This window comes from Gorilla gorilla, chromosome 2, assembly GCF_029281585.2.
Source record: "Gorilla gorilla gorilla isolate KB3781 chromosome 2, NHGRI_mGorGor1-v2.1_pri, whole genome shotgun sequence".
In the NCBI taxonomy this organism is placed as follows: domain Eukaryota; kingdom Metazoa; phylum Chordata; class Mammalia; order Primates; family Hominidae; genus Gorilla; species Gorilla gorilla.
In genome coordinates, this window is record NC_086017.1 from 79088045 (window position 1) to 79115197 (window position 27153).

Genomic DNA, 27153 nt, shown 5'->3' on the forward strand with positions numbered 1-27153 from the left:
ACCCGGGAGGCGGAGGTTGCAGTGAGCCCAGATCGCGCCACTGCACTCCAGCCTGGGCGACACAGCGAGACTCTGTCTCAAAAAAAACAAGATTCACATCCAATAAATCTTCCTTGAACAATAAAACCAACCATCTGTGGAAGAACATGTACACTATTTTTCCTGTGACTCAACTATATAATAAGGAAATCTGCACAGATTCCAGTAAGCATCAGCCTTCTCAAAGATGTTGATTTCATAGTTAAATGGAAAGATATTCAAAGGGATATTTCAATAACATCAGAGATTGAATTTCAAAAGAATGCAAAGTGAAAGTAAAACGGAACCCCCATGCAGGGGTGATTCTCTGAGATACCACTTTCCTACCTATGAAGAGAGTTCCCCTAAATGCCACAGAAACCTAGCACTAGTAATTGGGGGCAGAGAAGGGGTAGGAGGGAACACCAGAGCCTCTTCTTGGTTTCTGAGCTAGAACCTCCAGTTTTTGAACATAGCTCCCAGTGTCTGTACACTCTGATATACACACTACTGATACTCTGTTGCTGCACTCAGTGCCGTCAGTTTGATTGGGAGGAACAAACTTTACTAGCAATGTGCATTTGAAAACCAAATAATTTGATAGAAAGCAGCTCATTCACAGAATTGAGGATGCCTTGCTATGTTTTCTGGGCTGCTTCCTAAGCTCTTTATAAGACATTGTACTATCCTGAGCCTTGGTTTGTCCTGTCAACTTGGACTTCATGGTCAAATTCCTCTTCTCTGCCCCCAGATTTGATTAGGGAAATAACAGCAGAGAGGTTTCATTATATTATTAGACTTTAGCTGGATTTTAAAATTATGTTCAAAGAATCTTAAAAGATTATTTTTAATTGTCTATACAATAAGCACTTCTCTGCAATGCGCTATCAGCAAAACCATTTCCTGACATACGGAAACCCAGGCTTTTCACAGACATGTAAACCTCATCATGTAAAGGAACAAAATGAGCTGAAGGTTTCTATACATATGCAGGCATGGGAAAAAAGTGTTCAGACTGGACCCCCCATTCCGAACAGTGAAATAAACCAGCACACCCTAAAAACACAGCCCTCCGTGGTCCGCACACATAGCTGTCTGTAACTATAACACTCACTCAGGTTCAAAGAAGAATTAATAAAAGTATAAAGTTACATACCCATTTCTTAAAATCTCCACAAACTTGAGGTTTTCATTTCTTTAAATCCAGAGGTTCCAAAAATGGGACAGAAATGTGAGGGAAAACCTCAGGGTTCTTCCGACCTCCCCCCTCCCAGACGGCAGCTCCGGTGAGTTCTGAACTGAGTTTCATAAGACACTTAGGTGTAACTCAGTTTCACAAACTGAGCCTCCCACGGCTGACACACTACTGACATCAGCAACTCTCCTGAGTGACACCTCCCTAATTCTACTCCTTCCTCCCATCAGCGAGAGGAGGGCAAAGTTCTCAGTGGCAGATTTTCCCAGAAGAGAGACCTTTCTAAAATGGAGGGCAGTTGGGACTTGCCTGATACTTCCTAGGAAGTAAGTTGCTTTGAATCCAAGGATGAATTTCACCGGAGGCTGTTTTAGGAAGACATTTCTACCCTAGTTTACTCACCCTGGACATGAACAGGTTCTACAGGAAGAGTTACAATGCAGCTCAGCTGTGTTTTCCTTTGCGTCTATTCCTACACACATAAAAACCAGGGCTGGACTTGAAACATGATCTCTGAAAGTCACCACCTCCCCCTCTTATCACTTACAAATGTGAAACCCTAGCGCTTTGGACTCCATTCAGCCTGTCCCTGCATTGAGAGCAAATACGCTCCCTGCAAGCAAAAACTCTACTTAAAAGGCGAAGGACTTCAGCTTAGAGAATTTGAAATAACTGGATTGTAACTGGGTTTGCACAAGGTTATGGGAACAAGACTGGGTTTTAAGTATGAAAGGCAGAGAGCAGTTCATTCCCCCGCCTGAAATCTTAAAAGTTTGTGCAAAGTATGATTTCATATATGTGCATATAATAATATAAATGTGGATTGGAATGATACAAAATTCAGTGATTGCTTCTGGGGGCAGATGGTATGAGGGATACATTGTATAGAAACTTCAATATCATTAGTAATGTTTTCTTTTATTAATAAAAATAGGATGAAAAATGACAAAATATTAGTAACAGCTATTTAAGTGGTTTTACAGGTATTGTCATATTTTTAGGACTCTTGGAATTTCTCGAAATTAAAATAATAAAAGTTTATATATACAAAATGAATATAGGTTGGTCTGTTTTATACAAGAGTGAGATTTTCACCATCTAATCAGTTGGGAGTTCTCTGTTTTAAACATTAAATATTATTACCATTTTAATTATTTTCAATGTTTGAAGTTGCTAGGAAAATATTTCTAATTGTAGTGGTACTTTATCTAGTTGGCAGCTGGATATAAGCTGGTTTTTCTTTTGAAATTGCTGAAATCATTCTCCTATTGTGTTTTTTATTTCTGGACTCTTCATATCCGAGGGCCAGGATGCAGCTCTACAAACGGCAATGGAGCTGAGGTGAATTCATTTGCTGAAAGATAGCTCATGCACCTTGCCTCAGACAGCACCTGGCACAGGGCAGGCAGTTGAACGGTGTTCATTCTCCTCCCTTTCTCCAGTGTTTATCTTAGAAGATAAATAAAAGGCACCCTCTGGTCAAAATCAAGAGAGGGGCTGGGCGTGGTGGGTTGGCCGGGCGCAGTGGCTTATGCCTGCAATCCCAGCACTTTGGGAGGCCGAGGCGGGTGGATCACCTGAGGTCAGGAGTTCGGGACCAGCCTGACTAACATGGTGAAACCCCGTGTCTACTAAAAAATACAAAAATTAGCCAGGTATGGTGCGAGAGTCTATACTCCCAGCTATTTGGGAGGCTGAGGCAGGAGAATCACTTGAACCAGGTAGGCGGAGGTTGCAGTGAGCCGAGATCGCACCACTGCACTCCAACCTTGGCAACAAGAGCGAAAATCCATCTCACAAAAAAAGAAAAGTCATGAAGGGATTTCAGACCAATGGTCTGTATTTGAGGAAAGAAATCAAAGTTCAAAGGAAGATACAAGCAAGCTAAGTATGCTTCCCATTTTCTATTATTTGGACAATATTGGTGTCCATATAGGGTAGGACTATGACATATATGTGTGTGTGTGTATAAAATATATGCATGTGTATGTACACATACACTTGTAATTTTCATATTAAAACAGAAAAATGTATTTTGCCCAAGCCAAAATTTTCACTATTGGAGATTTAAAAAAAAAAAAAAAAGAGGAGCTTTATTTGTCTTGCAATACAATTAAGAGTACGGAACTAGAATGTTTTCTAAAGTGATCATTATATAAGCATAATAATCATCATTAATGAGTATTTATTATTGTCTATGTTGCACCTACTAGAAACTACGAGTTTGAACACTATGTTGTTTTTAGATAAAATCTATGCTGCTAGTGATGAAAGGGAAATAGTTGTAAGGTGAAAATAAAACTGTAAATTAGGTCTTCCAGATTTCTTTCTGCTCTACACTCATCTTGAATCATTAGTTGTGCCCTTTGGTATCAAAAGAAGGATGTAGAGAGTGACCGAAGAATAATATCTGGGATTACTTTGCAATTGCAAAAGTAAATAGATAGATAAAATATTAAAAGAGGAGCAGCATAAATAACATTAACAAAGAGATAATCAAGAAATTACAACAGGAGGAGAATATCTTAAGGTTACAAATCTTATCTTAAAAAAATAAAGTGACAAAAATTTAGAACTGACACAGAAAATCATGGTGGAATCAAGCTGTATTTTGAAAGTGAACTGTATAAAATATTGTAATCACAAGAAATTCCCTTAACCCTAAGATGAAGTAAAAAAAAAAGTGTTGATGGTTTTAGAGTAATTTGCTGCAGATGATTACACTTTATTTAATGAAATGAATGTGTTGAATATTTAAGCCACTTTGTTGAAATCTATAATCAATATTTAGTTAGATTCCACTCACTTTTATAGACTTAAAGAACTACAAGAAATCACCTGTTCCCTGTCCCACCCCACTATTATAATAGTTCCTAAATATCTGAAGCTACTGTCAAACTTTAGCAAAAAAAAAAAAAAAAAAAAAAAGAAAGAAAAATACTATAAGGAAAAGCAGAGGGACCTTTAGGAGACATGGTCCTTATATTTCAGATATGTATTTCAGTAGCTTTGAGAGTCATTTATCCATTTCTTTTCAATCAACAGATATTTCTTGAGTGCCGTGTATGTTTGAGGTCTTGTTCTTGTCAGCAAGTAATGGACAGAGCCCTTCCATTGTGGGGCTCACAAGACCCAAGTGAACCAAGTCAGATTGCCTTGGTTAGCATTCTGGTACTGCCACTTCTAGCTGTGTTGTATTTGGCAAGCTGCTTAACTTTCCTGAATCTCAGTGTCTGCATCTGTAAAATGGGACCACCAACACCCACCTCAGAGAGTTGTCGGAAGGGATCAGGGAAACTATGTTTGTGAAGCACTCAGCCCAATGCCTGGCTCAGTATCAAAATTCAGTAAGCAACAAAGTCAGCTGTATTTGTAATGAAGAACTCTCAGTTCACCTCTCCAATTTTATCACATGGAGGGCAGTCACTTAATAGCAGAAACAAAAGCAAAAACTGCTCTCTGGATCCCACATCTTTCCATTGTCGAGAAACAATTGGGTTATTCTGTTAACATATCTGTGTCACTCAGACTTCCAATTCTGTGAGTTTCGGGCTTTATAAAAACTGGCTGCTCTATTTCTGTTTATTTCATTGGGGGTTTCCTGATACACCCTCTAGGTAGGAAATTTGCTCACCGTTTCTGTATCATGGAGGACATAAATGGGGAGGGAGGGGCTGGTCACGGCATGCCCCACAGGCAGACAAAGCAAACTCCCTCCTGCCCCAGGTACCCAGGAAAGGAGGAATGTGTCCCAGCATGTACAAAAATGCTGAGAAGTATGCACCTGCCACGTGCTAGGAGGACCTTCCCAGGGGTATGAAAGACCCAGGGAAAGCCTTGGACAAAAAGGGTCAAACTGTCTTTTTAAATCTTGATGAATTGAAGGTAGATGCCACCTAAAGGCTTCACAATAGGCCAGGACAGAAAAGACATCAGGAGAGGCTTGGCTTTTTAATGGCAACTCATAGTACCTATAGGTTAATCATTTAACTGCAAATTCGCCTGGAAATGACTAAATTTGAGACAGTCACAGCTGCAGTGTATGACTGTACATTAATGACTCACACGGTGGGGGATCCCCCTGCTATTATTACATGAAGCCAAACAAAATCACTATATTATTGATTCTTTTTTCATTTTGAAAGATTACACGTGATGCATATACTGTTAGTACCTTCTGGAATTTCACAGAATTATAGGCTTCTATAAAGCCCAATTGATCTACCTTCTTTCCATCAAATGTTTATGTGACTGAGACAAAGTCTCTGCCCTCAAGGAGGGTACAGGCTGTCGAAGTGACAGTCATACAACAAATACGCAGTTAACACCAACAGTGCCAGCTGGCATAAACTAAGTGCTCAGCTGGAGCACTAAGATGTTGCATCTATTATCTTATGGCGTCTTCCCAACAACCACATGGGGCAGTACTATTTTAGTCTCACTATGCAGAAGAGAAAACTGAGGCTCAGAGAGGTTAAAGTAAATTGACCAAGGTCACACAGCGAAATAGGGGCAGATATTGATACATAAATACTGCCAGGCTCCAAGATCCTCAATGTATAACCACGGCATGTCATCCTGCCTTTCTTATCTGGGAAGAGTGCTATATGGGTATCTGTTATGTTTTTAACCAAAAAAAAAAAAAAAAAGAAAAAGAGAAAAAAAGAGTAATTCTTATTTCTTCCTCAAATAAAAAAGAAAGCAATTACAGCAGCCATTTGCGGGATAGGACTGAGTCCCTTTTTTTTTTTTTTTTTTTTTTGTATGAGATAGGGTCTTGGTCTGTCACCTAGGCTGGAGTACAGTGGCATGATCACGGCTCACCGCAGCAGCCTTGACTTCTCGGGCTCGCGATCCTCTGATCTCGACCTTCTGAGTAGCTGGGACAACAGGTACATGCTACCACACTTGACTATATTTCTGTTTATTTCATTGGGGGTATTTCATTGGAGGCTAATTTTTTAATTTCTTGTAGAGATGGGGTCTTCCTGTGTTGCCCAGGCTGGTGTTGAACTCCTGGGCTCAAGGAATCCTTCCGCCTTGGCTTCCTAAAGTGCTGGGATTATAGGCATGAGCCACCATGCCCATCCTGAGTCCCTTTAATTTTTCTTAGTGATTCTCAACCTGTGGTGATTTTTGCACCCCTCCCACTCCTCCCAACCATCAACCTCAGGACATGTGGTGATGCTTGAAGACATTTTTGGTTAACACACTGGAGGAGAGGATGCTACTAGCATCTATAGAGTAGAGACCAGGGATGCTGTCAACATCTTACAGTGCACAGAATATGATGCCCCCCACAACAGAGAACTATATGGCCCTAAATGTCTATGGTGCTGAGATTGGGAAACCCTGACTTACAGGATAATATTTGGTGATATAACTAGGCTTTGGTAGGTGAAATGTGCTGATGAAGGATATAACAATTTTTACTCTGAAACAATTAATTCTGGAGTTCTATTTCTTTCAACTATGCCTGTTCACATTGCTTGGCATATGCAAATGCTACCCACTGGAGGGGCTTACAATTGACCAGACTAGAAGAGTCAGCTGCGCTGAACTAAAATCTCATAAAAGTACCCAAATGGTATATGCTGTGGTAGTGAATGTTTCAAATATGATCTCATAACCTTACAAATAAAACACCATATCTTGGCCAGGTATGGTGGCTCACACCTGTAATTCCAGTACTTTGGGAGGCTTGGGTGGGTGGATTGCCTAACGTCAGGAGTTGGAGACCAGCCTGACCAATGGTAAAACCCCATCTCTGCTAAAAATACAAAAATTAGCCAGGCGTGGTGACACGCACCTGTAGTCCCAGGTACTCGGGAGGCTGAGGCAGGAAAATTGCTTGAACACAGGAGGCAGAGGTTGCAGTGAGCTGAGATCATGCCACTGCACTCCAGCCTGGGTGACAGAGTGACACTCTATCTCAAAAAACAAAACAAAACAAAACAAAAACCCATATCTTAAATGCAAGGAGTAAAACTCTTGAGTATTTTCAGAAAAGTTTAGATGAAGAAGTTCTGGGTATTGGGAAATGTATAATGTAAAAACCAGACCACCTAAAAGGATGTCATCACACCCAAGTTTCCTCTGTGGCCGAATCTCTAACCTTCCAGAGCTGATGTAATGACTTCCTGTTAAGACTCTCGTTAGCGTGCTCACTGATGTATTTGATGCCACCAGGGCTGAGCTACTGCTCTGGGCACCTGTATAACTGTTATGGATATTTACAACTGGTATCCCTTCTTGTGGTTTTGTACCTAGTCTGGTTATTAAATATTTTCAATAAAATACGTAATTTTCAATACATTCTTTCTTTCCAGATAGATTGGCAGGTACTTGATGGCAGGGATTGTGGCTTTTTCCTTAAATGAGACAAAGAATATAAAGTACTCATTCAGGGCCCCTGTAAATGCAATGGGCTTAATACATTTTTTTTGGTGGAGGGGAGCATAAAATCAAGTACATGGCACTCTATGGTTAGAAATGTAAAGATAGATGAATTTGACAACTTTAGCTTATCAGTGAAGCCTTGCTACCAAAAAAAAAGTCCCAAACCAGCCAATCATTGGTCACAAGTATATAATAAAGAAACTTTGGACAAGCACAATGGCTCACGCTTATAATCCCAGCACTTTGGGAGGCTGAGGTGGGAGGATCACTTGAGGCCACGAGTTCAAGACCAGCTTCGGCAACATAGTGAGACCCTGTCTCCATAACAGAATTTAAAAAATTAGTGGGACACAATGGCACATGCCTATAGTCCTAGCTACTTGAGAGGCTAAGGTGGGAGGATTGCTTGAACTGAGGAGTTTGAGGCTGCAGTGAACTATCATTATGACTCTGCACTCTAGCCTGGGCAACAGAGTTAGAACCTATGTCTTAAAAAAAAAAAAAAAAAAAAAAAAGAAAGAAAGAAAGAAAATAAATCTTTATTGTTTATGCCTCTTCATAGAACTATTTTTTACAGTGCTTTATGTACTAATTGCTTTTCTCTGCATTCAGACTAGTCAATCCTATTTATGAGCTATCTTTCATTTTTCTTCATGTGCCAACAGTTCAACCATGTGGTAAATGCTTAGACATGTAAAGGAATAGAAAAAACAATGGACAGTCAGGCACGGTGGCTCACGCCTGTAATCCCAGCACTTTGGGAGGCCGAGGCAGGTGGATCACGAGGTCAAGAGATCGAAACCATCTTGGCCAACATGGTGAAACCCCGTCTCTACTAAAAATACAAAAATTAGCTGGGCGTGGTGGGACGTGCCTATACTCCCAGCTACTCGGGAGGCTGAGGCAGGAGAATCACTTGAACTTGGGAAGCAGAGGTTGCGGTGAGCCAAGATCGGGCCAATGCACTCCAGCCTGGTGACAGAGTGAGACTCCGTCTCAAAACAAAAAAAAAGAAAAAACAATGGACATCTGATGGTTCTGCCTGTCCGGCAGCCACTTCCTTTTCTTCTAGCAGCATCTTCCATTTCTACACGGAACGCCGTAAGCTCCAGCTACAGTGGTGTGCAGTGGCGCCATCTTGGCTCCCTGTAACTTCCGCTTCCTGGGTTCAAGCAATTCTCCTGCCTCAGCCTCCCAAGTAGCTGGGATTATGGGCACCCGCCACCATGTCTGGCTAATTTTTGTATTTTTATTTTTATTTTATTTATTTTTTTAGACAGAGTCTCACTCTGTCACCCAGGCTAGAGTGCAATGGTGTGATCCTGGCTCACTGCAACCTCCACCTCCCGGGTTCAAGCAATTCTCCTGCCTCAGCCTCCTGAGTAGCTGAGATTACAGGCACCCACCACCACACCCGGCTAATTTTTTGGATTTTAGTAGAGACGGGGTTTCACCATGTTGGCCAGGCTGGTCTCCAACTCCTGACCTCAGGTGATCTACCCACCTCGGCCTCCCAAAGTGCTGGGATTATAGGCATAAGCCACCACGCCTGGCCTAATTTTTGTATTTTTAGTAGAGATGGGGTTTCACCATGTTGGCCAGGCTGGTCTGCTACTCCAGACCTCAAGTGATCCGCCTACGTCGGCTTCCCAAAGTGCTGGGATTACAGGCTGAGCCACTGCAACCGGCCTTCTCCTGGTTTTATAACATGCCTATCTCCTTCCCATCGGCATACCCTGTTCTTTGATGAGAACAAGCCATACTGTTCTTTATGAGCTTTCTGCCCTTCGGGTCTCAGGTTAAACATCACCTTCCTCAGACAGGCTTTCCCTGAACACACCAAATGTCCCCTCCCTGCGTCCCATTACTGTCCCCCATCTCATTTGTTTCCATCAAAGATAATTACAAATTTATGTCTTTATTTCTTTGCTTACTTGTTTCTCACAAACCATCCCTCCAAAGACTTCAAAGGAAACAAATACAGTGTGACAGAAACTACTGATCTCCCCCAGGATCTATTTTTCCTTATTTTTAGTAATAGAACATCTTGAGTTATGCCAGGCGTGGTGGCTCACACCTGTAATCCCAGCACTTTGGGAGGCTGAGGCGGGCAGATCAGGAGGTCAGGGGTTCAAGGCCAGCGTGGCCAACGTGGTGAAACCCCATCTCTACTAAAAATACAAAAATTAGCTGGGCGTGGTGTCGTGCGCCTGTAGTCCCAGCTACTCAGGAGGCTGAAGCAGAAGAATGGCTTGAACCTGGGAGGTGGAGGTTGCAGTGAGCCAAGATCACGCCACTGCACTCCAGCCTGGGCAACAGAGCGAGACTCCATCTCAAAAAAAAAAAAAAAAGAACATCTTGAGTTAAAGCTTTGCCCAGGGCCACCAACCTAGAGACAATACCACCCAGCTGCCCTTGCACTCAGAGTTGGTACTTTCCAAATGACAGAGGAGCCTGCCTAGGCCTCCCTCTTTCCATCTTCTTCACCAATACCTAACCAATTTTCTAAAAGTTCCATGTTTTAAGAGAACTGCTTAAAATTCTAATTGCAATCAACTATGGGAGGGGAAGAGAAAGACCATGCTGTACAATACACTTTCTATAAATTAAAGTATGGTGTGGAGGGGAAAATAACCCACTCAGTGAAATAACTCACTAACTCATTGGGTCCTCACAATGATCTGTGAGGTGGACAGCAGACAAGAGTTATCTCAATTTGATAGCTGAAAAAAATGAAGGCCCAGAAAGGTTGAGTGACAGCTCTGAGTCAGCCAGCTGGTAAGTGGAAATGCAGAACTGGTTCTTATTTCAAATCCATGCTGTAGGATGGGAGTTCTCCTCCCACTGACTCTGCAGAAGGTTTTAACAATCAGATTGATTACTGGTGTGGTTAAAGCTTAGATACACACTTTATGAACAGGATGGACCAGTCTCTGGTTGACATTCTACAATCCAATTATTTTCTTCCATACCATGCTTTATTTGGCATTAATGTAGAAAGAGAACAACCCATGTTCTCTTCTCCTACAGTTAATCTCATCTAGAATTTCAGCAGTGCCAGAAGTAGCTTCTAATCTAGGTCCAAGGTGGTACGGTCATGGTGGAAAGAAGAGCTTAGAAATGCTCAAGATAGCTGTGCTTAAAGAGATAACCAAGTCACTGTCTTTAAATAAAATAATCTTGTAGTTGTATGAGAAGAAAACAGGAAGACTTTTGTGCTTGTTACTTAATTCATTTGGCTTTAGGGATTTGGGAATTCCAATACATATAGAGACAGAAACAGAAAGCTAAGAAACTTTTCCCACCTTCACATGCCCTGTGGTGATGAAGTTCACCTCAAGTCTTTCTTGGAATGATATAAGGCAAAAAGATACTTATCTTGAAAAGCATTTTGTCCCACTATGGACACCTCGACAGTATGTCATTTTATCTCTGCCATCTGACAGGCTCTGGTTTTCCCAGGGGAAGTATTTGCCGAAGGGATACAAATCTGTCATGACATAGACTAATACTTGGCTCAGTCTCTGACCCACTGTCTGCTTCTTTACGAAGAACAGATATTTTTCCTTGAAATACTGAACAATAAATACTTAGAAGGAACACAAGGCTGCTTTTTTTTTTTCTTTAAGTGAAACTTCATCAGTCTCTAAGTCCAAATGTCTTACCATTTGGAATTCAGTTGAGTTCTGGTACGTTTTCACATTCTGTAAGAGTTTGCAATGACATATTCATACACAAAGGGAGGATTAAAAAGTAAAGCTGCTTATTGTCTTAATTTTTAATACCCTGAATGTTTCTGGTTTGTAATTTTGGACTAAAAATTTTTCCTTTAATTTGCATCACACCTTCAGGCATGATGCTTAATGAATTAGGAGGTGAAAGAAGTGCTCACACATCTCCGAAAACAGAAAATTTGAGGGTGGAGGCCTGGTGTGGTGGCACACATCTCTATTCCCAGAACTTTGGGAGGCTCAGGCGGGTGGATCACCTGAGGTCAGGAGTTCGAGACCAGCCTGACCAACATGGTGAAACTCCATCTCTGCTAAAAATACAAAATTAGCCAGGCATGGTGGCGCATGCCTGTAATTCCAGCTACTTGGGAGGCTGAGGCAGGAGAACTGCTTGAACCCAGGAAGCAGGGATTGCAGTGAGCTGAGCTGAGCTCGTGCCATTGCACTCCAGCCGGGGCAACAAGAGTGAGTGAAATGCCATCTCGAAAAAAAAAAAAAAAAAAAAGAAAGAAAATTTGAGAGTGGATTCTTAGTATACTAAAGCTGTGGGCTTGTAGCAATGTTGTGTCCCTCTCTAACCAGTGATCCAAGAATATTTCCCATACTCTTTTATTGTCTGTCCTCTCTACTAATGACGATGGCGTATCAGCTATGGTGCTAAATTTGTCCTCTAGGTCTTACAACCACCCTACACAGCTGGTGGCAATACCCTTGTGCAGATGAGAAAACCACTTTTAAAGAGAGATTAAACAACATGCTCAAGGTGGCACAGTAAACAGACACCAGGGGCAGAGGTTGGGATGCCTCCCAAACTCTTTCCCTGCATCACTGTGCTACACTACACACTGGCTGAAAACAACTTGTTGGCACCCCAGACTGGCAAAAAAAAGCCATATGAATAAAAGACTTGAAGAGCATCTGCTGGATGCCCTGGGAGGTCAAACAAATACCTCCCTGCCCTTAACATTGACGGGTGATAACTGATACAGAAAGGTCTGAAGGTCACTGCTGGGAGATCTTGGAACAACTCCTTTTCAAAACAGCCTTTCGGCATCAGTTTTCTTATTCTTAGTACTTATTCTCAGTAAATTTCCCTCCTTCTGGCCTGCTTTTAAGCCACATAATTGTAACAAGACAGGATGTGGCTCAAGAGGCTGAGCACCTTTAGGCCTCTCATTATAGCCTTTGTTTCATTAGAGTTTGCCAATTTGACCTTCATTCCTGCTGGTCCATTGGTAAACTTGCAGCCTGCACAGGTCCACACAAACAGCTGAAGCATGATCCTCCTTTAATAGAAGGCTGTGCTCATGGTCCTTTAAATTATGCATTCTTTCATCTGCACAAACTAGGCCAGGAGAGGGACTTGTAGAACAGCCTCAATCCTTACATTGTCTGGACATAAAAAATAAATATATGGAAGCAAAATCAATTGTCAGATTTTAACAGAAGACGAAAGGAAGAAATAAACAATGGCACAGAATAGACACCCCCCCCAAAAAAATGGAGAAAGAAGGCAAGAAAGTGATAACATGGGCCGGGCGTGGTGGCTCACACCTGTAATCCCAGCACTTTGGGAGGCCCAAGGCGGGTGGATTGCCTGAGGTCAGGAGTTCGAGACCAGCTTGGCCAGCATGGTGAAAACCCGTCTCTACTAAAAATACAAAAATTAGCCAGGCATGGTGGCAGGCACCTGTAATCCCAGCTTCTCAGGAGGCTGAGGTAGGAGAATCACTTGAACCCAGGAGGTGGAGGTTGCAGTGAGCCAAGATCGTGCCATTGCACTCCAGCCTGGGCAACAGAGCGAAACCCCGTCTCAAAAAAAAAAAAAAAAAAGAAAAAAAAGCGATACCACAAGATGGACTCTGTAGGGTCTTTTTAAAAATGGAGTGGCATGTTTTGGAAATGAAATAGAAAAACTCTGCAAATCCAAAAAAGGAAGTAGCTTCTGACCCTTTTCTAGACTCTGGAATGAACAAGCAAACCTGATTATGATCAGTGTCAAGAAAGATTTGCCAATTTCTATGAAACTGTGAACGTAAAGAAAGGCCTGTGAGTCATAAGTACAGGAGAGGAAATTAACTGCAATATTTACTGTGCAGATTCTGATTCACTACTGTTTTGGGACAAAGCCTGGTTGCTGTTAGCAGATGCATTTACATTCTGCTGGAAGCTCAATCTTATCAAGCCACATTAGCTAATAAATTACTTGTGAGTTGCCTTAAGTAATATTTTACATGGAAGATTCAGAAAAACCAGTAAGACTCCTGAGTGTTATTTCTGAAGTAAAATTCAGAAGAGAAATAAGTTAGCAAAAAAATCTGAATACAAGTGAGGTCTACCTTAAGAAAACATGATAGACAGCATTTTGGTCTTGCAAAATAGATAAACTAGGGTAAAGTATTTGTTTGACTGGGTTTTTTTATTATGCTCTGCAAACTCTCTCCACTCCTACAAATGGAAACAAGTATGATGTCCATCAAAAGTGAATTGGTTAAATAAATTATGTATTTCCACATCATGAAGCACTAGGCAGCTTTAAAAAAGTGAAAAGAAATTGGTTTATAAGTGAGCTAGAGAAATATGGCAAGGTATGAAACACTGTATATATTAGATTTCTCTGTCTTTGTAAATGCTTAGAATATACACTGACGAAATCTAAATGAACTGGTACCATTTTTTTAACAGTTGCTGGTTGTCATGGAGGAAAAATGGGGATTGCAGAAGACTTCCTCCCCTAAAGCATTTTTTTGTAGTGTTTGCTGCCATTTTTTTTCCCTTGCCCTCATGAGTATTTCTTACTCTGGGTAAAAAAAAAAAAAAAAAGCTAACAATAAATAAAACTAATTTTAAAAAATATTTGAAAAAATTGGATATCCTTCATTTCTAATATTATTGATTAGAAATTAGGTTTTAGAAGTCAATTTTGAAATACAAGCAGGAACAATAGTACTTATACTCCTCCTGGAAATTAATTAAGTATTCCTTAAATTGATCTTGGTCACAGAGCTTATAGAATAAAAATGTTAACAGTATGATTACAAACATGCTCTCTCATTGTCCTCTACTGCTTGTTGAATGATGCGCTGTTGTTTTCATTGATTTTTTTTTTTTTCTGACACAAGGTTTTGCTCTGTCACCCAGGCCGGAGTGCAGTGGCATGATCATAGTTCATTGCAGCCTCAACATCCCAGGCTCAAGTGATCCTTCCACCTCAGCCTCATGTATAACTGGGACTACAGGCATTTGCCACCACGCCTGGCTAATTTTTTTAAGTTTTTTCTTTTTTTTTTTTTGTAGAGATGGGGTCTTGTCACATTGCTCAGGCTGGTCTTGAACTCCTGGCCTTAAGCAGTCCTCCCATCTTGACCTCCAAAAGCACTGGGATTACAGGCATGAGCCACCACCCTCGGCCTTATCAATAATTTCTAGTAAGAAGCCTCAATGCCCTACTAGCCTGATCCAGGAAAGCTGGATCAGTATTGGAGGTGGGTGGCGGAGGGGATATGGCTTTCCCTAATCTACCCTTTTGTGTTATCTCTGTCAGTTTCACAACCATAAAATGGGGAAAAGAGGGGGTTTTATTTATTTTCATAACTCATTGAAGACCGTGTGCACTGATTCAAGCTGCATGGACACGTAGAAGATAAAGAGTACGTATGATTATAGGGCTGTTTTATAAAGAGAATGGCTATTTTTCTAACACACATTAAAGCAAGAGACAGATGGAAATTACAGGAGTTATTTAAGGCTGTGATGTCAGGTTGTGATAATGTAGGTAGCTGACCATGGTCTGTTATTAGAGGCCATTGTTTTACTCCTGTGCTTTCAGTGATGGCAGGATGGCACAGGGAGAGTGGCAAAACCAACCAGGGCAGCATGAGTCAGTCTTGATGTCACTGTCATACCAAAGGAAGCCAAGAGCAGCTGCATGGTGATCTATATGGATTCTTCAACTCTTATATGGGCAAAAACATGTTGTACACTTGAGCTTGGATCAAGAGAAGCAGATTCAGCTGAGCACAGTGGCTCGTGCCTGTAATCCCAGCACTTTGGGAGGCTAAGGTGGGAAGATCGCTTGAGCCTAGGAGTTCAAGACCAGTCTGGGAAAAATAGTCAGACTTTGTCTCTTCAAAAAACTTTGTAAAAATTATCTGGGCATGGTGGCATGTGCCGGTAGTCCAAGCTACTTGGGAGGCTGAGGTGGAAGGACTGCTTGAGCCAGGGAAGTCGAGGCTGCAGTGACCTGTCATCAGGCCACTGCACTCCAGCCAAGGGAACACAGCGAGACTCCATCTCAAAAAATAATAATAATAATGATTTTTTTTTTTTTTGAGATGAAGTCTCACCCTGTCACCCAGGCTGAAGTGCAGTGGCGTGATCTCGGCTCACTGCAACCTCTGCCTCCCAGGTTCAAGCAATTTTCCTGCCTCAGCCTCCCGAGGAGCTGGGACTACAGGTGCATGCCGCTATGCCCAGCTCATTTTTTGTATTTTAGTAGAGACGGGGTTTCACCTTGTTGCCTTGGCTGATCTCAAACTCCTGAGCTCAGGCAATCCACCCGACTCAGCCTCCCAAAGTGCTGGGATTACAGTTTTGAGCTACCGCACCCAGCTAATAATGAATTTTTTAAAAAAACAGCTTCATAATAAAATTTTAAATGGACATTAATGTTAGTTATTTAACCCTGGAAATACAAAATCTGATAGATTGTGACCCTCTTTTTTTTTTTTTTTTTTTTTTTTTTGAGCTGGAGTCTCTCTCTGTTGCCTAGGCTGGAGTGCGGTGGCACAATTTTGTCTCATTGCAACCTCTGCCTCCCAGATTCAAGCAATGCTCGTGCCTCAGCCTCCCGAGTAGCTAGGATTACAGATGCCTGCCACTACACGTGGCTAATTTTTGTATTTTTAGTAGAGACAGGGTTACACCTTGTTGGCCAGGCTGGTCTCAAATTCCTGACCTCCTGATCCGCCCACCTTGGCCTCCCAAAGTGCTGGGATTACAGACAGGAGTCACCATGCCTGGCCTGTGACCCTTTAATAAATAGCACACAACTGATTTTTCTCTACAAAAAGCAGACATGTTCACTGCAGAAAACTGTGAAAGAGAGATAATAGCAGCAGAAGAAAGATGACTTATACCTGCATCATTGAGAGATCACTAGCACCAAAACTTTTGGGTCATGTCTTTATTATTCATTTATATGTCTACCATCCAATTCAAATATGTATATGCATAAATGTACATATAAAATTTATAAAATAAATGGCATCATCCTGTTCATACTAACATAAAATAGAAACCTAATGGTGTGTGCTTGTGGCCCACACCTATAATCCCAGCATTTCGGGAGGCCAAGGTGGGCAGATCACTTGAGGTCAGAAGTTTGAGACCAGCCTGGCCAACATGGCAAAACCCTGTCTCTACTAAAAGTACAAAAATTAGCCGGGTGTGGTGGCGTGTGCCTGTAATCCCAGCTACTTGGGAGGCTGAGGCAGGAGACTCACTTGAACCCAGGAGGCGGAGGTTGCAGTGAGCCACTATCAGCCCACTGCACTCCAGCTCGGGCGACAAAGCAAGACTCCATCTCAAAAAAAAACAAAAAAACCCCAACAACCTAATGGTGTGTGCTTTTCAACTATGTTGTGATTAACATCTTTTGAACAGTTCAAAGTTCTCCTAAAGTGATCCACACTTACCTTCCGAGGCTTCACCTTGTCTTGTATATCATATTGGCCAATTCCCTTATAGCTTATTCCAAGCCACCAAGGAAGTCCTTGCTTATCCTAGAAGATGAAAAAGCATGAGAACCAAGACCTAGCTGTTAACTCTTCTAGAAGTGAATAAAATTTATCAATTTCACCTCTTTTTTTTTTTTTTTTTGAGACGGAGTCTCATTCTGTCACCAGGCTGGAGTGCAGTGGCATGATCTCGGCTCACTGCAATCTCTGCCTCTGGGTTTGAGCAATTCCCCTGCCTCAGTCTCCCTAGCAGCTGGGATTACAGGTGTGCACCACCATGCCTGGCTAATTTTTTTGTATTTTAGTAGAGACGGGGTTTCACTATGTTGGCTAGGATGGTCTTGATCTCCTGACCTCATGATCCACCCACCTCAGCCTCCCAAAGTGCTGGGATTACAGGTGTGAGCCACCACACCTGGCAATTTCACCTCTTAACAAGTATCAGCAAGTCAAAATAAAGCTGTCTTGATAAACAAAACATTTAAAAACCTAACTTGTTATTAAAACACCTACTTGGAGTTTCTTCAAATAAAATCTTTAAGTTGAAATAGTCCAGGACTGTTAATACCATCAAAAAGAGTAAAGCATTATTGTTTTCATTAAACAGTTGGAGAAAATAAATAAAATGTAAGTAATTCAACTAAGAATTAATCCAGTAAAAAGCCAGTTATCCATTAAAAAAAAAAAGCTATTTGCCTCTTAATTAGTAACCAGTTATAAAAGGTTGGGGACGTTTCCAAAGAATTACAAAGATGAGAAAAGTGGTTCCAATTCCTGATGTTTATAAAACAATTAACAATGAACATGGGAATATCGAAAACCCTTTTGGAGAACTGTACAACTCAATGACAGGATGTTTGAATAATTGGTTTGAGGTACATATGGGGAGGTGAGTAATATTGTTTTCATAAATTTATCTTTTATGTTTTGCCAAAGCAAAGAATATACTGACACAGGAAAAGGAAAATTTAGGCTTAGACAGATACCTATATGCACACCAGAGTCAGTAGAAATTAAAGTTAAATTGGAGGCCAGGCGTGGTGGTTCATGCCTGTAATCCCAGCACTTTGGGAGCCTGAGGCAGGTGGATCACCTGAGGTCAGGAGTTCAAGACCAGCCTGGCCAACATGGTGAAACCCCATCTCCACTAAAAATACAAAAAATGAGCCAGCTGTGGTGGTGCATGCCTGTAATCCCAGCTACTCTGTGGGCTGAGGCAGGAGAATTGATCAAACCCGGGAGGCAGAGGTTGCAGTGAGCTGAGATCACGCCACTGCACTCCAGCCTGGGCGATAGAGCTAGACTCCATCTCAAAAACAAACAACAAAAAAAGTTAAATTGGTACCGATTTTTAGCACAGGTATTCTCGTTATGTAAATTTTCTAATTCCCCATCATTTTGAATTGTATAGAGATATGAACATTATCATAACATGAAAAGTCAATCAAGAACTGATCAATTATAAAATTATTTCTCTTCCAAACAAGATACCCTTAACACTTTCACCTCATCATCTCAAAATATGTCAATCTCTCCCCGCTTATAAACATCTGAAAATACTTTTCATCATCTCAAAATATTTGTCAATCTCTCCCTGCTTATAAAACATCTGAAAATACAGTGTATGTAATACACTGATTGAAACATGGTATTGCAAATCCTGTAAAAATTCCAGCATTTTATGAAGCTGTTGAAATAACGCTGGAGACTGCATAATTTTCAAACAAAAGCACTCTCAAATGAAGATCTGGTAGTGCTAGAAAGGTGACCAACTGGAAAAAAGACCAATCAGGAAGCAGAGGTGTTTCAAAAGAGAATGATCTGAACATCTTAGGATAAAGAGAGGTCTTGGAAAAACATTTTAATGTAGCAAGTATTTTGCAAAAATAATGTACTTTATAATTTGCTACAAATGGCAAGATATAATCAGCCTTTTATATAGCATGAAAAAAGGTGGTATTGTGCAATAACTCTCAATCATCATGAAAGCTTTGTCATGTAAAATTACTTACCTTTACTGCATAGTAATGGACACCGTAAGTCGGTAGAGCTTCCACTATTTTCATATACCTATGGAAAATAAATATGTATCACAATCTTATTAAAATAGTTAGAGGACCCTTTTGGGAAAAGTGATTTAAAGAAACACCACGTTTCTACTTTCCTTATTATAAGAATAATTAATATGTTTCACTCAAGTAGAAACAGAATAAACCATTTTGGGTAGTAATATATTTTAGCTTATCCAAATGTCAGGAAAATGCTAATAGAACCTCAATTTCATAAAGCTATAGAAAATGTTACTTTCCACACATTCAAATGTTTATGGATTAGGAATGTACTATATTATAAACTCCATTTGCAAATATTTTTTAAAGTAAGCCCCTAATGATGCAAGCAATGGGCACCAACTTTTGGGTCATACTCATAAGTTAAACAATAAAGCTATGCCATATATTGCTTGTGGTAGAGGTTAAATAACTAGAAACATCTGTCAAAACTCCTAGAAATACATACTTTAAAACTATGAATTATGGTATGTAAACCTGACTTAAAAAATATGTCCCCCCAGGCCTGGCGCGGTGGCTCACGCCTGTAATCCCAGCACTTTGGGAGGCCGAGGCGGGTGGATCACCTGAGGTCAGGAGTTCAAGACCAGCCTGGCCAACATGCTGAAACCCCATCTCTACTAAAAATACAAAAAATTAGCTGGGCGTGGTGGCAGGCGCCTGTAATCCCAGCTGTATGGGAGGCTGAGGCAGGAGAATTGCTTGAATTCGGGAGGTGGAGGTTGCAGTGAGCTGAGATTGCACTATTGCACTCCAGCCTGGGTGACAGAGTGAGAAATCTGTCAAAAAAAAAAAAAAAAGTCCCCCCAAAATAAAAATTAAAGCGACGATGCCGCCACTTGCTATTTTTAATTCAGTAGTGTTTATTGTACACCTTTAAGGCTTTGGGGTGGGCTAAATTGTGTAACGCTTCCTCTCTGCCCTCAAGGAACTGAGGCTCCTGTTTTAACGCAAGCAGACTTTTTAATGACATTTTGATGATCAATTTCTCCAGGAAGTGTAATCAATAATTTGATATATTTTTTAAAAGTAAATTGCCCGCATGTAAATGAATATAAGAGGTTAAATGTGTCAAGGTCTTGCAGCAACTAAACTGCACAGCCAGAATTCTAACAAAATGAGTCGGACTCCACATCCTAGAGCCTTAACTACCAAATGAAACCGTCTCTTAGATGAAGCCACACAATAATGATCAGGAGAAAGAATAAGACTCTGCATTTAAGCATGGGTACTTTTTTTTTTTTTTAATTGTTTTTGAGGTTCCAGGGTACATGTGCAGGATGTGCAGGTTTGTTACATAGGTAAATGTATGCCATAGTGATTTGCTGTACCTAACAACCCATCACCTAGAGATTAGGGCCAGCATCCATTAGCACTTTTCCCTAATGCTCTTTCCCACCCCAGCCCTCTCCTGACAGGCCAGTAAGTGTTGTTCCCCTCCCTGTGTCCACGTGTTCTCGTTGTTCAGCTCCTACTTATAAGTGAGAACAAGTGTGTTTGGTTTTCTGTTCCTGCATTAGTTTGCTGAGGATAATGGCTTCTGGCTTCATACATGTCCCTGCAAATGACATGATCTCATTCCTTTGTACGGCTACATAGTATTCCATGGTGTGTATATACTTTATTTTCTTTATCCAGTCTATCATTGATGAGCATTTGGGTTGATTCCATGTCTTAAGCAGGGGAACTTTGTAATATACAGTCACACATTGCTTAACAATGAAGATACATTCTGAGAATTGTGTTGTTAGGTGATTCTGTCCTTGTGCACACATCATAGAGTGCACTTACACAAACCTGGATAGTAGAGCCTACTACACAGTTAGGCTGTATGGTATGGCCTATTGCTCCTAGGCTACCAACCTGTACAGCATGTTACTGGGCTGAAATACTGTAGGCAATTATAATACAATGGTAAGTATTTGCGTATCTAAGCATAGAAAAGATACAGTAACAATATGGCATTATAATCCTATGGGCCCACCATTGTATATGTGTACAGAAATGGTACATGACTGTACTCACTAGTTTACCTTAATACCCTTAATGGAAATTGTCACTACTTCTTTTTACTTTTCAGTTCAGAAAACAGGCACAATGAATTAAAATGTCAAGGATCCAATTTCAAGATGCTAACTTCTGATTTCTGCTGCAAAGATAACAGAAGGTGTGTTTTGATAAAAACAAGATTAGAGGCTGGGCACAGTGGCCCATGTCTATAATCCCAGCATTTTGGGAGGCCGAGTTGGGCAGATCATTTGAGGTCGAGTTTGAGATAAGCCAGGCCAACATGGGGAAACCCTGTCTCTACTAAAACTACATAAATTAGCTAGGCATGGTGGCATGCGCCTGTATCATCCCAGCTACTCAGGAGCCTGAGGCACGAAAATCGCTTGAACCCAGGAGGTGGCGATTGCAGTGAGATGAGATCGCATCACTGCACTCCAGCCTGGGTGACAGAGCAAGACTCTGTCTCAAAAAGAGAGATTAGAGCAAAGAAGTAGGAGTGTGAGGAAAATCTACAATCTTCAAGTTCCTATTTCAGTTTTCACAGGCACAGAAATAATTTTAAAAGTTTAGTGTAGCAACTTTTTTTTTTTTTGAGACAGAGTTTCTTTATTGTCACCTGGCTGGAGTGCAATGGTGCAATCACGGCTCACTGCAACATCCGCCTCCCTGGTTTAAGCAATTCTCCTGCCTCAGCTTCTCGAGTAGCTGGGATTACAGGTGGTTGCCAACTTGCCTGGCTAATTTTTGTATTTTTAGTGGAGATGGGGTTTCACCATGTTGGCCAGGCTGTCATTGAACCTCTGATCTCAAGTGATCTGCCCTCCTCAGCCTCCCAAAATGCTGGGATTACAGGCATGAGCCACTGTGCTGGCCTGTTCTTAATAATTGGTGGTAACTCTATAAGTCACTAAACGTAGAAATACATTACAATGGCTTGTTCTTAGCAGCATGAAGAAACAGACTATCTAACACCAATATACTATACACTCGACTCAAAGTCGAATCACAAATTGGGGGACAAAACATGGCTTCTAGATAGGTTTTATTTGGCTAATATTGCATTAAATTTTCTTTAAATTACTTCCCAATGAGATAAGATTTAAAAATCTGAATTTCCAGCTTCTCCTGGAAAACAAAGGATCTGGCAACATTATGCCTGAATTCTAAAGCTGAGTAACCTTGCCTCTACTCAGGATGAAAGCTCACCTGTTTACCACAGTCCCCACCATTCTCTATTGCCCTACATCTGGCCTACATTCCTCATTTTTTTACCTGCCTGACACTGGTAGGTATCTGAGTTGGTGACATCAATGTATAGAATGACCGAAGACATTTTCTAATTCACAGTAAGATATTTCTAACCAGATAAGGACTATGTTCACAAAAACTACACAACAGAAATCATTTCAAGTGACACCTTCAAATGAGAGATACTAAAATTATATCTAAGCAAAAGGAAAGATACTTACTGAACCACAGCTTGACCCCGAGTGAGACCTCTGATTTTCAAATAATGCTCAATTACCCTGTCCTCACTGTAAAACAAAGAAATGAGAAGGATTGCAATGCATGATTATCTGAGGTACAGGCACAGTTTCCACATTGTCAGGTGGCTGTCAGGAAACTTGAGAGAGAAAGCCTTCACCAACTTGTTTGGTAGATAGAGCTTGGCTTTTGTTTCTGTAGGAGATGGATTCCTGAACTTCAGACATTTGACTGCCTCCATTATCATCTTTAACTTATATTTTATGTAGCATATTTATATAATATATATATTACTACCTTTAAAACTTAAAGTGCACAGCCAGGCGTGGTGGCTCACGCCTGTAATCCCAGCACTTTAGGAGGCTGAGGGGATCACGAGGTCAGGAGATTGAGACCATTCTGGCTAACACAGTGAAACCCCATCTCTACTAAAAATACAAAAAAATTAGCTGAGTGTTGTGGCATGTGCCTGTAGTCCCAGCTACTCGGAAGGCTGAGGCAGGAGAACTGCTTGAACCTGGGAGGTGGAGATTGCAGTGAGCCGAGATTGAGCCATTGCACTCCATTCTAGGTGACAAGAGTGAAAATCCATCTCAAAAAAAAAAAAAAAAAGACTTAAAGCGCAGTGGCTCATACCTGTATTCCCAGCACTTTGGGAAGTTGAGGCAGGCAGATCACCTGAGGTCAGGAGTTTGAGGCCAGCCTGGCCAACATGGTGAAATGTTGTCTCTACTAAAAATACAAAATTAGCTGGTTGTGGTGGCACATGCCTGTAATCCCAGCTACTTAGGAGGCTGAGGCACGAGAATCACTTGAACCCAGGAGGTGGAGGCTGCAGTGAGCCGAGATTGCGCCATTGCACTCCAGCCTGGGCAACGAGAGCGAAACTCCATCACAAAAACAAAAAACAAACAAAAAACTTAATTTACTAGAAAAGGAAACCATATCAATTTCTCAAATGGGAAATGATCTTTTGCCATAATTGGATGGAATATAATACACATAAAATAATGATATCAAATGTTAGCTGTAGAACATTATTGAAGAAATTTTGAGCCTAAGGCCTATCCTCTCTTTGGTTAAAACAGGGAGATCAGCAAGTGTTAGGCACTAAAGACTTTCTCATTGAATGATTCAGAAATATTTTAAAAGAATTTAAACTGCTTCTGAGTCTGTGTGCAATCGAAAACACTCTACTATCACCACTTACAGACATGTTGCTTTAGAAGAAAACCCTTTTATTGCCCTAGAGTAAAACCTGTTGACTGGAAAGGAAATCTCAAGTATAACCTAGAAGATGAAGTATTTCTATCTCCATATGACTAGTTGTCATTAGTAACGTCTTTTTTTTTAAATTAAAAAACTATCAAGGCCGGGTGCAGCGGCTCACGTCTGTAATCTCAGCACTTTGGGAGGCCGAGGCAGGTGGATCACGAGGTCAGGAGTTCGAGACCAGCCTGGCCAACATGGTGAAACACCTTCTCTACTGAAGATACAAAACATTAGCTGAGCATCGTACTGTGTGCCTGTAATCCCAGCTATTTGGGAGGCTGAGGCAGGAGAATTGCTTGAACCTAGGAGTCAGAGGTTGCAGTGAGCGGAGATTGTGCCATTACACTCCAGCCTGGGCGACAGGGGGAGACTGTGTCTCAAAAAATAAAATAAAATAAAAATAGATAAAACTGTCGCACTTGGTCGGGCCCGGTGGCTCACACCTGTAATCCCAGCATTTTGGGAGGTCGAGGCAGGTAGATTGCCTGAGGGCAGGAGTTTGAGACCAGCCTGATCAACATGGTGAAACCCCGACTCTACTAAAAATACAAAAATTAGCCGAGCCTGGTGGAGGGTGCCTGTAATCCTCGCTACTCGGGAAGCTGAGGCACAAGAATCACTTGAACCAGGTTGCAGTGAGCCGAGTTCATGCCACTGCACTCCAGCCTAGGCGACAGAGCAAGACTCTGTCTCAAAAAAGCAAAACAAACAAACAAAAAAACTATCACTTGAAAATGACATGGCTAGAAGTTTCCAGAGTCAAGATGCTATGTAGCCTCAGTACTTACTTTCACTATATATTTGGGAATATACTTCCAACTTCATACTAAACGTCTCAATATTGAATATCTATTTTGTAATCTTTATTTTCTAACATTTTAGTGGAAAGAAAAACCATCTTGAGGATTCAGACTGAAACCAAGGAGAATATATTTAATAAGAATATAAGTATTTTAAGGGAAAATGTAATTTAGAAAAAAAATGTGGGATGAAAATGGATACTATGGATTCATTAAAGTACAAACAACTAAACCAACTCAATATACACAATATCTAGCTGTAGTAGAAACCTCTGGTCATTGTGAAAATCTCTGATCCAAGGAAATCTGTATTTTATAACACTTATATTGCATTCTGCTAGATTAAAGCTACATTACACAGTGACTGCACATATATTGAATATTATATATTCACCTAGGAGCATACTCTACAGACATTTTACGCACTTGAAAGAAACATCAGCCAGCTGCTCTTTGCAAATGACTGCAAGACACGTCTTGGTACAATGATCTCCAGTAAGCTTTGAGTAGATGCTTTCACTGAAAGGATCAAGGTCTACCTATGGTTACTTTATACAATTGATTGGCAATTTGATATTTTTCTCACTTATATTTCTTTTAGTGCCCTGAAAAGCATGTAGTTCTGAATGGAGGCTATGAAAATGAGTCACCTGTTATGTGGATTTGGCTTACCAGTAGGGAAGGGATGGATGCTCCTGAAGAGTTTTGGTTGGAAAGGCTGGTAATGTCTTTAAATCTTTCCTGGCATTTTCATCACTAAAAAGAAATGGAATATGGTAATGTCAGGTACTGTAATCCAAAAAATTATGCAAGCCGGTCACCAAATGAATGAGATAAAAAAAATAACTATTTACAGCATGTTGAAGCCAACAAACACATGGTTATGGACTCTAACTAGAAGCAGCCCCCAAATTTAACAACTGAGTTATATGATGAGAGGTTGAAGTTTATAATATTTTCTGCACGTCTATTTTACACATAACTATGATTATAATTGTACATTTTTCACGTTGTATTTTTACAGAATATTCTTCACATTTCATTATCCACTTTCTCCATGTTCCTACAGTATCTTACTAATCATCTTTAGTGGCTACATAATATTCATCATGGTGGAATACTGGTTATCATGAAACCATTCACATAACATCAACAATTTTTCATAATAGATATCATTGCAATGAAAACGTTTATGTAGTCTTTTATATTACTCTTCTGTTACTTCCTTACAACCCCCTGAAATATAGCAGACCAACTCAACCACCTGTAGAAATCTCTTGAATAGAAGATGACTGGAAAACGTGTTTCTAATGAAACCCAAGGTATCTCTTAAGTCACATTAAGTGAACTAAAATGTACCTCACGTAAGGTTAGCTCTTATCTAATTATAAAATGGCAAAATTCTAGTTGTCAAGAGAAAGGTGTGGTCTTTACAGAACTTTAAAAAAGGGAGAACAGGCCGGACACAGTGTCTCACGCCTGTAATCCCAGCACTTTGGGAGGCCAAGAAGGGCAGATCACGAGGTCAGGAGATTGAGACCATCCTGGCTAACACGGTGAAATCCTGTCTCTACTAAAAATACAAAAAAATAAAAAAAAATTAGCCAGGTTTGGTGGTGGGTGCCTATAGTCCCAGCTACTTGGTAGGCTGAGGCTGGAGAATGGCATGAACCTGGGAAGCGCAGCTTGCAGTGAGCCGAGATCACGCCACTGCACTCCAGCCTTGGTGACAGAGCGAGACTCCATCTCAAAAAAAAAAAAAAGAGGGAGAACAGGTAATACTACCCAGTCATAGTTGGTTATGAGAGAAAATACTCTAACTACTGAGTATTTAAGGACATAATCTATGAGGAAATGAACATGACTATCTAAAGCCTATTAGAGGGTAGCTACTTAAAATTCTGATGAAACTGGTGTTCATCAAACAGCATAATGCTAACTCTTCCCACCTTCCAATTCTTCCTATCTTTACCACTAGCTACCCTTCGATGAAAGGCTCCCAAGTGCCAGATACCATGCAACACACTTCTTGGGCATTATTTACCTCATGTAAGGCTCACCACAAGCATTCCCATGCAGTAGATACTATTATTATCTATTTAAGTAGACGAGCCCCCCAGCTGGAGGGCCAAACACTGAACCATTCCTTGTTGCTATTATATTTCAAAGCCAGGGTTGTGGCCTTTCCTACAGGTGAAAGATATAGCTTTCCAAATTACTACAGGAAGTAAAAAGTCACTTGGCTCCTGTTCTTACATAAGAATAAATCTCTCTATTCATTTGAAATCTGAGAGTTATGGCTTAACCACACTGACAATCTTGGGAAACCGGTTTGTGCTTCCTGAAAATCAAAATATACCACAATCCAATTCATTCATATTAAAGGTCAACTGTCAACTCCCAGTATATTTATTTTTCTTAATAATCTCTTTTATG

At 40.7% G+C, this 27153-nt stretch overlaps 1 protein-coding gene across 4 annotated transcripts in view; it reads right to left on the bottom strand.

Annotated features, from left to right (window-relative positions):
* The window catches only part of FRMD4B (FERM domain containing 4B), a 369354-nt gene that overhangs the window by 28629 nt on the left and 313572 nt on the right, over positions 1–27153 (bottom strand). For all 4 annotated transcript variants that reach the window (XM_055383373.2, XM_055383374.2, XM_004035874.5 and 1 more), the window contains 4 exons: positions 25390–25473; positions 22630–22695; positions 19094–19151; positions 17040–17126 (listed from right to left, as the gene is read on the bottom strand). In XM_055383373.2, the coding sequence (XP_055239348.2) occupies positions 17040–17126; positions 19094–19151; positions 22630–22695; positions 25390–25473 (295 nt within the window). The remainder of the gene's footprint in view (positions 1–17039; positions 17127–19093; positions 19152–22629; positions 22696–25389; positions 25474–27153) is intronic.